At 40.0% G+C, this 13110-nt stretch overlaps 1 protein-coding gene across 1 annotated transcript; it reads right to left on the reverse strand.

The window, feature by feature from the left end:
* On the reverse strand, positions 1-8199 carry LOC139716074 (ubiquinol-cytochrome-c reductase complex assembly factor 1-like). The gene is made up of 8 exons (XM_071627627.1): positions 8072-8199; positions 7267-7371; positions 6062-6134; positions 5444-5501; positions 3980-4088; positions 3217-3294; positions 2393-2506; positions 1-1289 (listed from the first exon to the last, which is right to left on the reverse strand). The coding sequence occupies exons 1-8, from the start codon at positions 8129-8131 to the stop codon at positions 1125-1127; spliced, it is 762 nt and encodes a 253-aa protein (XP_071483728.1). The 5' UTR covers positions 8132-8199; the 3' UTR covers positions 1-1124.
* Between the last annotated feature and the right edge of the window lie 4911 nt (positions 8200-13110).

Consider the following 13110-nt stretch of genomic DNA (forward strand, 5'->3'; position numbering starts at 1 on the left):
CTTCCTGTCTTTTGTTTTGTTTTGGGTTGTTTGTGTTTTTTGAGGGGGTATGAACAGAAATCAAGAAGTGCCTACTGTGAGCACATACCTTTGGTGCAAGATTCAGGTCAATACAAGACTGCATGTGATACAGTGGTACTTTGTTATAACAGGGTTGGATATAGTGAGAAATCATTTATAGCAAGGTTTATTTTGCATGTCCTGTTACTTTACAACATATTCTTTTGTTTTTATTGACTCCCCATAGTAGGAAATTATAATGGTACCTAGCATGTAGCTCATCACAACAATGTTCTCTTGTACACTGGAAGTCATGCTTCATAGCAGTCACCCCTGTTTTAGAGCAATTGTTTCACAGCAAATTGATGCCAATATAAGATCTGTTGAGAGCAAACTGCTAAAACTTGTGGGAGATCATCAGCTGCATTCAGATTTTGGGTCCCATTTCATAAAAGATGTCAGGATAGCAACTCTTGCTGGCATGACAACTTCCCATAGCAACAGCCAATCAGGAAGCTGGATTCTTGTCGTTACCATGACAATTGCCATTCCAGCAGGAATTGCTATCATATCAACTTTTTATAAAATGGGACCCTGGTCTAGATTAGACTGGTAGTCAGATGAAGCCAGTGGCAACGCAACTTCTAGACTCATCAGCATGATGGACAGAGGTTGTAGGACCAGTACAGAAGAAAGCTCAGAAGCTCTCAGTACCATCTGGAAAATCGGGTTGGTATACTTTGCGTGCAATTCAAATATATAGGGCCTTGATTGGACATAAAGAATGTACCAGTATGTCCAACAGGCTTCGAGTGTTTGTGAATGATACCAGTTTCATTCAAACTTTTCAACACATTTTTGTCATCTGACAATCCAACATTCAATAAATACTAAGAGTAACAGTGGAACCTCATTATAACAAGGTCGGGCCGCAAGATATCTGATATAATGAGGTAATTTTGCAAATCTCATTCCTTCTGTATTCTTTTGTTTTTATCCCTGATACAGTATAACAAGATATCTGATGAAACAACAATATTACAGCGGTCTGAAGCAGCTTGTCATAAAGAGGTTCCCATGTATTGCCAATACAGGCAGCTTCAAGCTGCGCTAGCTCCGTGCCCCTAGAGTGACACCTTGTCAACATCAGGAATATTGAGCTCCTCCTCTGCTGATGCTGCCTTGGGGAGGGGCGTGTCCCCCTCTGGCACCCCACCCCTGTAAGGAAGCCATTTGATTCGTCCAACCTGGAGGAACTTGGCAGTGTCCAAACTGTCAAGGTACTGAATCTAAGGGTGTGAGAAATATAAAATACAATCAATTGATTTAACAGAGAACAATCTTTTATATGAGGACAGGGTGCCATTAATTTATGCAAACACATTTGGTAACTCACATGTGTTGGAGTCTGGCCACAATTTGACCAGAATAACACCCGAGGTCACACCAAGATTTTTCATTATTACAGTGCAATCCCGTTATATCGAACACAGTCATAACGAAATTCTGGTTACAACGAAAAGAAAATCCAGGTTGCAAAATTATCCGCTTTTTGTTTATTTTATTATTTATTTGTTCGGTTATAACAAAATTTTGATATAACGAGGACTTCGTTATAACGGGAGTCCACTGTAGTTGGTTGCTATACTTTCATCACTTTGCTGAAGTTACGTTATGCATCTACTGATGTATTTTAATCAATGACTGTTTCCACCCTGTAGACTTTTTGAACACACACATTGTGTTTTTGAAGATGGAAACATTTTATTCCCCAAAACTTGTATTCTCTAATATTATATGAATTATGCTAATCTATGCTCTAAATGAAGCTTCATATGGGCTATTTATTTTTTAGTGTAAATATTCTTTGTAGTATTATAATCGAGTTTACATGAAGAAGTTGCGGTATCAAAATGAATTTCTCATGTATTTTATTGTTTTTATGTATTTCTCTGTTTTCATTCTTGTTTTTTATTGTTTCATTTCATCCAGAATAGTTAATGATAACCAAATTGGATGTAATCTGAGAAAAAGAAGGGAAAAAATTCATCTGACAATAATTCTTGCAAAACCTATACATTGTACACACAAACGTCACTGGAAACTGACATTTCAGTGACATCAGTCAAGAAATTGTGCAACACCTCCTCAAGCGTTCCCCTGATTTTCGCAAATTGGGTCTCAAAATTGCGCAATATGTAAAAGAAAGAATTCATAAAATTTTGGCAAAGAGAAAAAAAAATGCATTTTGAAATTACTGTGAGAAATGTTGGGGAGGGGAGGCCTTATGTCGCCCTCCCCCTCCCCCCTTCCCAAGCTACATAGGGTTAACTCCTATTCAGCAACTTACGGAATGTAGGTGTGCCAAATTCTTACACTGCCTTGCACATACCTGCTGCCTGACGTACTCCACCATGTTGGCCAGCCTCTCGGGGTCGTCACAATTCCTCAAGAAAAGGTTGCGCCACAGCGCCGCTGCCAGTACTTTGTCACTGGACAGAAGACCCTGATATGGAAGGATCGAAACAAGAAATCCTCCACTGATTCATCTCAATTTTGCTCGGTTTAAAAGCACAGGCTAGAAATAATGATGTTAATTGTATCAACACATCAAGAACAATCCAATGACTAATAAGTTTCTACCCTCTCATTCTGGCATTTCAAAAGATATTTCTAGTAATCCGTAAGTGTAAGTCTTTGATAGTGGAAAAAAGAGCACATCTTCTTTGAAACAAACAAGCAAATGCACAGACTCCAAACACTGAACGTTCTGACCACACACTATCACTGAAACCATTCTCTCATGCATCAAAGTGCAGAGAAAGGTTTGCCATTAACCATACTGCAAATTACAAGTTCTGATGACCATACACAGGGCTGCATGCTGACCCATTTTTTCTACTGGTCCGACTTCAGTAGTTCCTAGTTTTTCCAATTTTTTATTGGTCCATTCCTGAAAAAGTTACTGGTCCGACAGTGATTTTTACTGGTCCCAGACCGTCGGACCAGTGCAAGTGTGCAGCATTGCCACACATGGCAAGAATCACATAAATTCTACCATATCAAAAGCAACTGTTTTACACACATTCTAGTAGCTAACAGACCCATACACATGATATCCACCTTTTTTTCACTCGACATGGACACTCCCTTTGAGTATACAGGTACAAGTGTATGCATTAAGGCATCAATTAAATTTGGTCATGTCAAACTCACCTCGTCATAGGCAAACAAAGCCCCATTGAACTGCTCTACCATCTTGGATAAACCCTCCTTCATCTTCACTGAAGAAATCTGCATCAATTAAAAGACACATAATTCAAGTAATAGTCCAGAGAGAAAGGAACAGAAAATGTGGTTTGTGTAATGAGCATTTAGTTATTGACTATTATTTAATCTCACAAAGATATCACTACACCTGTATTGGTCATACCAATGTGCAAAAACTCTCTGCACTCGGAATAATGCCTGAATGCTGATTGAATGAAGGAATTACTACCCATGAAATAAAGAAGCATGATCACTCACTCAATCAATTACTTGAATAATAGCACCCAGGTTAGAAGGGCCACTGCAGCTTTAAATAAAGAACAAATTGCAATGACATGTTTGAAAGTTTGGCACAACTACAAATGTGTGGAGCATTTATACATTCCTCCAAGTAGGGCTCATTTGAATGGCTAAATTGTTTCAGAGAGCAAGAATTTTCGAATTTGAGCATATTCAATTGACCTTTAATTGACCCTTGCACTTTGACCCAATGGCCCACAACTTTCTTTAACTTTTTGTGTGCCAATAAGTCAAATGTACACAAAGTTCACACAAATATCTATGGACAAGATATTAATATCGCAGGCAGTGGGTTAAATAATCATGGACTGGTAACATCCAATTTTCACTACACTACTTTAAGCTACTTTCAAAATATGGCAAAAATAGTTGACATTTCAAAAATAAAGTTGGTTAATAAGAAACTCACCCCCATGAGCTTGCCCCTGGCTTGGATGTCGTGCCACATTGCTATCATGAGATAGTGACTCAGGTACTTCCCCTCTCGTCCCTCCTGCTTCAGTCGTACCATGCACATCCTGTGAGGAAAGAAAGCAGATTGAGACAAAAACAAAAATAAAGTCGAAGAATTACTGTGATGTATAAAAGTGCAGTGTCTAGCCTGCATAGAAAGGCCAACAAAGGGTTTGAGTGTGAGAGAGAGCGAGGGAGAAGAAGCACACACAAAAAAATGATAATGAAAATGTTTTGTTTTTCTCGTTTTCATCTTTGCATACTTGTAAAATTAATGGTGACACAACATTTGCTCCTGTGACAATTGCTCTGGTCTTATTTTCTAAAAGGACTTTAGGGTTAGGGTTGTGATGGGGTTTTAGGATTAATTTGAGGTGAGGATGCGGATTAGGGATAGGGGTATATTTGTGAGTAGAATTTATGTTTGTCTTGCATGCAGATATTTCATGGGAGCAATTGTCGCAGGAGCAAATGTCATGGAACAAAAATTAACCATGTACACGAGTAGATGGTGACGCACAAATGTATTGCAGATTGCTACTTTGTGTTGGTTGGTGGTTGTTTTTTGGGGGAGAGGGTGGGAGACCTACAATGTACTTCACTTGTGCTGTTTTGGTGTTTTTTTTAAGGAAAGGGGCCTGACATGGTAGCGAACCTTTTGCACACATTAATTTTTCCATTGTCAATACCCCTCTGTTCGATATCTCAAGACAATGATTCCAATGATCCAATGTGCATACTTTGTCAAAGGCACTACAGCTATAAGAACAACATGATTATCTTAACCTGTTGTTTCTTACATTTTGTTATTCCCATAGAGCTATGTGACACAATCCGATCCAATAGACAAAGGAAAGATATTCATGTTGGAATCTACACTCTTGAGAAACAGAGACAAGCTCAGAAAACAAAGAAAATCACTTTGGTGAATATTCACACAATATCAATGATTTAATGAGGACATCATGATCATTCCAAGTGCAGTTGAGCTTCTTTTATCATAAATTTGTAGTCACTCTGAAGAAACAGGTATCTTGGTCATTTGACCATGATAGAATTTGGCTTGTACTCATCATTTTGTAAAGAGAAGAGAATTTCCACAATTGTAGTTTGAAGAAAGTTATTTTGTATATGAAACTTTGAAAAATGTGGCAAAAGCATGATGTTTCTCACACATTATCAGTATAGACAAAGTCATGAAGCACTAGCAGGGGCAAGGAAATCATGATTTGGTTAGTCTCACATAAGTGAAGGTCACCATCACATTGTCTTTGTTTTTGTTTTTTATTTCTTCTCTCATAGCTCACACCCAGTATTAAGACATGGTGCAAGTGAATTTTGTTGGTCTGTGAAGGGGTGTTGTTGGGGGGGGGGGGGGGGGGGGGGGGTGGATGTCAAAAATCAAAAATTTTATATTTACCAAACATGAAGTTCCATGATGAGAAACCACGAAAACAGTGTATCGGGCATGTTGCAAGCTGTTGGGAAAATAAGGGATACAAGAAAATAACATATTTCACTGCCTGAGCTGAGGACTGTTGCCGCAACTTTCAAACAATGTGAACATCTCACCTGACTTTCAGGAGAGATGCAGTGATGGCTTGGAACACATCAGACTTCTCCATTGTTTTAATGTAAAAAATTACAACAACTGAAGATTGTAAGTGCAATGGCTTATCAATTCAGTAGATGATTTTCTTTCCCTAGTTTTGGCATTGCATAGGTATGGGAGGAATAGTGAAATTTTAACAATTTAACCTTGACCTGTGACCTTGAGCATGGGCACCCGAAGGTTGATGAGTACCCAAAAGTTGATAGGCACAACTTCGTCCACTCATACATATGCCAAGTTTCATTTGGATACTTTGAACGGTTCTGAAGTTACAATGTCCACAAAATTGATTACGGACAGAAAAATGGACAGACGGACCTGAAAACGTTATGCCTCCAGTGACAATTTGTGGCAAAGGCATTAAAACATTCGGGTATTGTCTATTCACTGTCCTCAATTCTAAAAGTAAATCTCCTCCCTACTCACCTCTGAAGAAAGTCTCAAAGTTGTAACCATCAGCACATGCTTTGTACATGTTGAGTCCAGCTACCCTCATTTTCTGTCGAACAAGATTAAACACGGATGAGTTATTATACATCATACATCAGAATGAGCATTTCTTGCTAGCCTTTGTAACTACAGTCAAACCTGCCTTAGCAGCCACCTCTCTATAGCGGCCACCTGTCTATAGCGGCCACTGAAAAATCCCCCGAGACAAAAGCCATGTTAAAGACCCTGTGTATAGCGGCCACCTGTCTAACGCGGCCAGCGGCCACAAATTTTGTTTCCCGTGGTAGATTTTAACCTGTCTATAGCGGCCAGAAACCTGATGGAGCCGTAGCCAAGCCGATAATTCAGTGTGTTTTTCTGCTTTTTAGCCGTGCCAGTCATTCCTGGGCAACATTCAGTGATCGCCACCGTTGCATTCATCACTTATTCAGTCCCAATAATGCACTAGTGTTAAGTTTTCTTCATGACTGTGCACATGCTACGGTTACTGTGCAACAATTTCATAAACACCGACATTGTTTTATGCATGATACACACGTGTGCATACGTACACACATATGTACATGTACATGTAAGTGTTTATAGATGTATACAACAATAATACATATACATTTAGGCAATGTACACAAAGATGGATTACCTGTCTATAGCGGCCACCTGTCTATAACGGCCACTTTTTCCGTTTCCTATGGGTGGCCGCTATAGACAGGTTTGACTGTAGTTTACTGTATAGATGTGGTTGCAATGTGAGATAATGTTGCCAGTCCAACTGTAAAATCTTATCACTTACCTAACAGACATTTTCTAGCAAATTACAATAATCATGTCAAAACACTAACTATAAAATAATGATAAGGCAACTGGGATACCTTGCATGAAAGATAAACCCTGCTCTATACTTGGGGACGCAATAATGCATGACAGTGGACTCCTGTTACAATGAAGTCCTCGGGACCAGCAGTTTTCTTTGTTGTATCAAAATTTCGCTATAACCGATCAAATAACTAATAAAAAACATAGAGTGGATAATGTTGGGGCCTTAATTTTACTTCTTTGTAACCAGAATTTTGCTCTAACCATCTTTGTTACAATGAAGGTGCACTGTGTTTCTTTCCAAATTATTCTATTCTATGTCCTGCTCTCACCCTTCACCGGACCGTATAACAAATTTGTGAGCTTACGAATCGGTTGTAGCGTAGTTTCCCTGTGATTCCTACAGAGTCTAGGACTCGAGTCACGATGCCTGGCTTGTCATCTGGGAGAATTGCTGTGCTCTTGGTAAGGGCCTGCAGGAATACAGAAAGAATCAGTGGAACACATATCTTACAAGTTTGCAATTTCTCATCAAATACATGTAATCATGTACTCTCTAGAATCCAACCTGCTGATAGTACACCTAAATGTTACAAGCTCACCGCACTATATTACAGACTTCTTTTCAGCCAGGGTCCTGTTTTATGAAGAGTAAAAATTTATTATATAGTTGTTTTCAACTGTCAGACTATGGCAGCTGTGTGGAGAAAATCTTAAATCGATTTCATCTTTTGATAAAACGGGGCCCTGGATTAGTAAGAAACCAATATGTTCCCTGCATCAACATGATTTGTTTGTTGTTACTGCTTTCTAAAATGTACAGCTGTAGGGTCATGTTCCATCAATCACAATTTGAGGGTTTTATTCATATTTCTCTCACAATCCCATTTGCTTTATGTATGATCATTACTACATTTGAGTTTTGATTCTGTTGTCATTGTTAAAACACATAACCTTGTCCTTCTCTCTTATTCTCTCTCTCTTTCTTATTTTTTTATTTATTTATTTATTTTTTTTTTTTTTTTTTTTGGGGGGGGGGGGGGGGGGGGGGGAATAGGGTAAGGCAGGAAACAACCAAAGTGTTATTGCTGGCTTGTTACAGCTACAATAGCTATGTGTTACTATTTAGTGCATGGGAAAATAGAGGTTTGAATATGACAAAAATCAACTCACTTGGAAGGAGCCAGAGGTTGCAAAGAGTCTATAGCACGAGTGTGAGAGGCATTTCTCCATTGGCAGGCACGGTACTCGACAGCTGGACACAGATAACGGTGTTCGGCCCACAGCAGTCCATACTGAGTAGCGAGGGTGAAGCGCAGTCGACGTATCCTGGTAGTGGTGCTGGAGTGAAAAAGATGAAAAGAGCGAGTGACTAATCTACTGTATACATCTAGTTGGACCTACTACTCATCAACCACTTTTTGATTAAATCCCTTTAGACTTGATCTTTCTACAAAATACCCCTCAGTTTCACCATAATTTCAGTCCACTCGAGGCAGAAAATACCGCAGATTCCTATCCCAGGCTCAGACTGTTGACTCGTACCATACGCGCGGGATTCTCGGCGACAAACGCAAGTGACAATTTTTTCTGTTCACGGGCGCAAGCTCATCATTTCAATCAACTGCCCATTCAATTTTCCCATGCATTATTGAGAAGCACGTAAATCGAGTGGAATGGGCAAATTTATGTTAACAATAATTACGTGTACTAATGAGGATTTTCTTCAATTATTTTTCCTCCTGTTCTGTGAGGTTATTTACCTGTATCCCCCTAATTTCTCTTAATCTGTATTCATGTTTGAATGTTCCAGCGTATTGCACCCCGTCCCACACATAAATTTACTTTTGATTTTATATGCGAGGAAACCATTGCGGCAAGGGTGGTCAATCTAAAAATAGGCAGTCCATGACTTACTATACTTTATGTGTGACTATATAAACACTGAAATGTTTCACGGGAGGGAACACTTTTGTGGGTTACAAAACTTGTATAGGCCTAGATCTAGAATATATAACATACACCAGCACCGGCCATCAACAGTCAAAGAAATCAGTTCGGGAAACCCACTCACAAGGGGGGCCCCTCCTTATAAGTAACCCGTCCCCCTTATAAGTAACCCCGTCCCCCTTATAAGTAACCCCCGGGGCACCCCTTATAAGGAGTCTCCACGCTTTTTTGCAATGCAACGCGAAAATGAAAGGACTGCGGCAATTCGCTTGATTATGTCCATAAAGCTTCACAAGTTTCCTAGTTACTCACGAAATTTGAGCAAAATCGGTTTGAGGCATCATATCTAAAATCATGGATTTAAATGCGATGTCAAACGACCCATGCGAATGCTGAAATGCGAGCGATTACTGGCGCGAGTGTCGCCAGGCGCGGCGGCGCGGCAATGCTTGAGTGCAGACGTGGCGACTGAGTACATGTACACAGTCGCCACGTCTGCACTCAAGCATTTGCCGCGCCGCCGCGCCTGGCGACACTCACGCCAGTAATCGCTCGCATTTCAGCATTCGCATGGGTCGTTTGACATCGCATTTAAATCCATGATTTTAGATATGATGCCTCAAACCGATTTTGCTCAAATTTCGTGAGTAACTAGGAAACTTGTGAAGCTTTATGGACATAATCAAGCGAATTGCCGCAGTCCTTTCATTTTCGCGTTGCATTGCAAAAAAGCGTGGAGACTCCTTATAAGGGGTGCCCCGGGGGTTACTTATAAGGGGGACGGGGTTACTTATAAGGGGGACGGGTTACTTATAAGGAGGGGCCCCCCTTGTGAGTGGGTTTCCCGAACTGAAATTGACTTGCATTTTCAGATGGAAGACCCAATTCACAGAATTCAAGATCTTCCGCCTTCACTCCTAAAGGTTCTTACAGATGTTATTTGCTCTAGAAACCAAGTTCTCTGTCTAAATTATCATTAGGTAGGTATAAAGCGACTTACTAGTTTTTGTTCACTTTCAAAAAGTTGCCTCTTCTGCCTGACCGGCATTCCGCCACTGGAGGTTGAGTAGCAAGCAGTGACCACGCAAGCAGCGGCGGCAGCTCCCTCGTTCACAGTGGCATGATGTAACCTGCTCAGGCCGGCTGATGCTGCTCGGGACCGGGCCAAGATATTCATCATTTTCTAGATTTCCTCGACCAGACGTCTCAAGTTGCAATTGGGTCCGTCAAGAAGAAAACTAGGAATTGCCCGTACTACTATGTCGAAGACTTACAGATCTATGCGATTATTTGTGTGATCCGCCATGCACCGCCAAGAACACTCTTGACTAGCTTGTACAAGCAGGCCAGGTTTTACACAATAACGCTGTAAGATAAGGTGTCTGTCTGTGTGCTCAGCGCTAGCTGCGTACTGGTACCGTGTGTGTATTATTTCTATCCTGTGAGCCGTACATACATAACTACAGCACGTGAAAAGTAATAGAGCATGCATGCAGTCGAGCGCAATTCCCTACCTCCGCTCGCTCCCGATCGATCCGGTGCGCACTCCGATCACAGAACTCTTACACATAGAAGAATCATACCCATTCACAACCCGCTGAGCTCGGTGTCGCCACCGCGCACCCCGGATGCGACGCCTCAGTGCACACGCCGCCATGTTGCTTAGCGGTACCTCCGCAGCTCCTCGCGAGTACGGTACGGTCAACTCACTGATCGGACAGTATGACAGCCGCTATAGCCCTTGATATTTACTTGAACTTGTAAACTGTCAAACTGGTACTTCTCGATCCAGCGTTGACCACAGATTCATGTACTCATTTATGTTATTTATTTCACACTCTTCCCTGAAAGTTGTCTGTATTGAAACAGGTGTTTTTTCCCCTTTCGGATAGATCTATTTGACTTCGGAGACGTGATCTGCTTTGGTATAAAATAATCTAAGACGCGCGCCTGTCCTTGTCTGTGTCCTGCCATTTTTCTGATACCCCTCTCACCCCTATGTCTTGCATTTTTCCCCCTCCAATGATATTGTAAGAAGATGTGTGTTCGTGCTTTTGATTTTTCTCCCATTAAACAGGTCAAATTAAATTTCCAGTCAGTCCAGTTGTAAAAATCAGTGATTTGTGGATATGATCATGTAATACATCTTCCCCATCTGACACTCGTTCAACATATGAGAAATTTGGAAGACAACATCACCTTAATTATCTATATTCCTGCTGTTATCATTATCATTAGTAGTGTGTAGTACAATGTAGTTACCACTATTGCACATATTGGTATAGGAAGCAATATGCCTATAGGCATGTATACACTGTATATCTGTATACATGAATAAAACAGAAATCGAGTTCATGCTAATCACCAACAATTTATTTCACCACACCAATTTTTGAGCGATTTGCAACAACACTTGAGAAAGAGTGAATCGCTCAAATATTTGTGTGCTGTAAATAAATTGTTGGTGATCAACATGAAATTGGTTTCTGTTTTACTTTCGATATCATGATATTGCTGCACCAACATGTAGACTACCTGGTACTCAATCAATATATATATATATATATATATATATATATATATATATATATATGTATAATAATCTATGTATATATATATATATATATATATATATATATACATAATATATATATATATATATATATATATATATATATATATATATGTATTCACACACTCACACACACACATTACAAGCATGAACTCCTTTCAAGATTGTCTTCCACAAAAAACAGAAAGTTAAGTTGGACAGAGTTAATTTTCCTGATTTTTTACAATTTATTTGACATTCATCAAGGTCAAAGTTGATTGCTGAGAATCAACCACAGTAAAGTGATATACCATTTGCTTGAAGTACACGTACCATTATCATACCTAATACGGCGGCTATAATCACAGGCAGTACATGCGTCAGGAACATATTATGCAAATGATAGGCAAGACCACCAGTGTCGCAAATTTGTGACAACTATTGTAATCACAAAATCAAATGCATATACATCTATAATGGACATGCAATAGGGCAACAACATAAAATTCATGAATAATGAACACTGTCTGGCAAGATTATCTAAGGCAATACATCAATATAGTGCACAATTTCACTTGCCCTTGATAGCTTCAAGCGTGATTCAAAAAGAAAATCCTAATGAGTGTAAAAACACACTATAGGGCTTTTTACACTTGTGTTTCTTAACCCCGGACTTTCTCTGACCCAGGACTATCGTTAGTCCCGTACCAATTTTTTCAGCTTTTTACACTTGCCAATTAGTCCCGTACTATCTCTTGTCCGGGGCTAAGGAGAAAACTGACCTTTTTACACTCGTATTTCTTAGCCCCGGACTTTCCAAACCACATGAATATTCATAATTACGCTGTGTACTGTACACGTACACGCACGCACCGGCAGCACTTGATTACCTCGTTTCTGATTGGTCAGTGAGGGTCGGACTTCGTCTCTGTCGCTTAGCCCAGGATTATTTTTTCGTTCTGTTTACACTCACTTGCTTGGCACCGCAATTGCGGTGCTAGCACCGCAATTGCGGTGCTAACCCCTGCTATTTTGCAGGGCCAGATAGTACCGTACTATCGGTGGGGCTAGCCCACTTTGGCAAAAACGAGTGTAAACAGAAAGTGGGCTAAGGATAGTCCCGTACCAACGGTGGGGCTAAGGCCCCCCCCCCCCCCTTAGCCCCACCGTTAGTCCGGGGCTAAGCAAAATTTTACAAGTGTAAAAAGCCCTTTTGGTATAGTATGAAAACATATTGTGTTGATCCGCATGCACTATGGCAATATAAATCTACGAATTATGAACACTGAAAAGAACACCAAAGGCATTCCTGGCAACAGTATTAAAGGCAATACATTTGTAAATGTAAGATTTCACTCGTACTTAGCTCAGCATGATTCAAGATTAAATCCTTAGTAATGAGTTTAACAAACACTATCCCATACACTGTGTAGTATGAAAACATAATTTGGTAGCAACATGTAAGCAAAACAAGTATCACAGATATACAACAAATGTTGTATATCACGAAAGCAAATGCCTGTATAATCAACTATCATGCAATATAGCAACAACATAAAATCCATAAAGAATGAACACTGTCGGGCAAGAATATCAAATGCATTCTTGGCATAACAATATCAACTAAAGGCAATACATGAACATCTGTATAATGCAAGATTTCACACGCACCCATTTGCTTCAAACGAAATTCAAGGTGAAATCTAAAGAG

Source organism: Diadema antillarum, unplaced genomic scaffold (genome assembly GCF_040938485.1).
Source record: "Diadema antillarum isolate AM-2024a unplaced genomic scaffold, OU_Dant_1.0 scf00000060, whole genome shotgun sequence".
In the NCBI taxonomy this organism is placed as follows: domain Eukaryota; kingdom Metazoa; phylum Echinodermata; class Echinoidea; order Diadematoida; family Diadematidae; genus Diadema; species Diadema antillarum.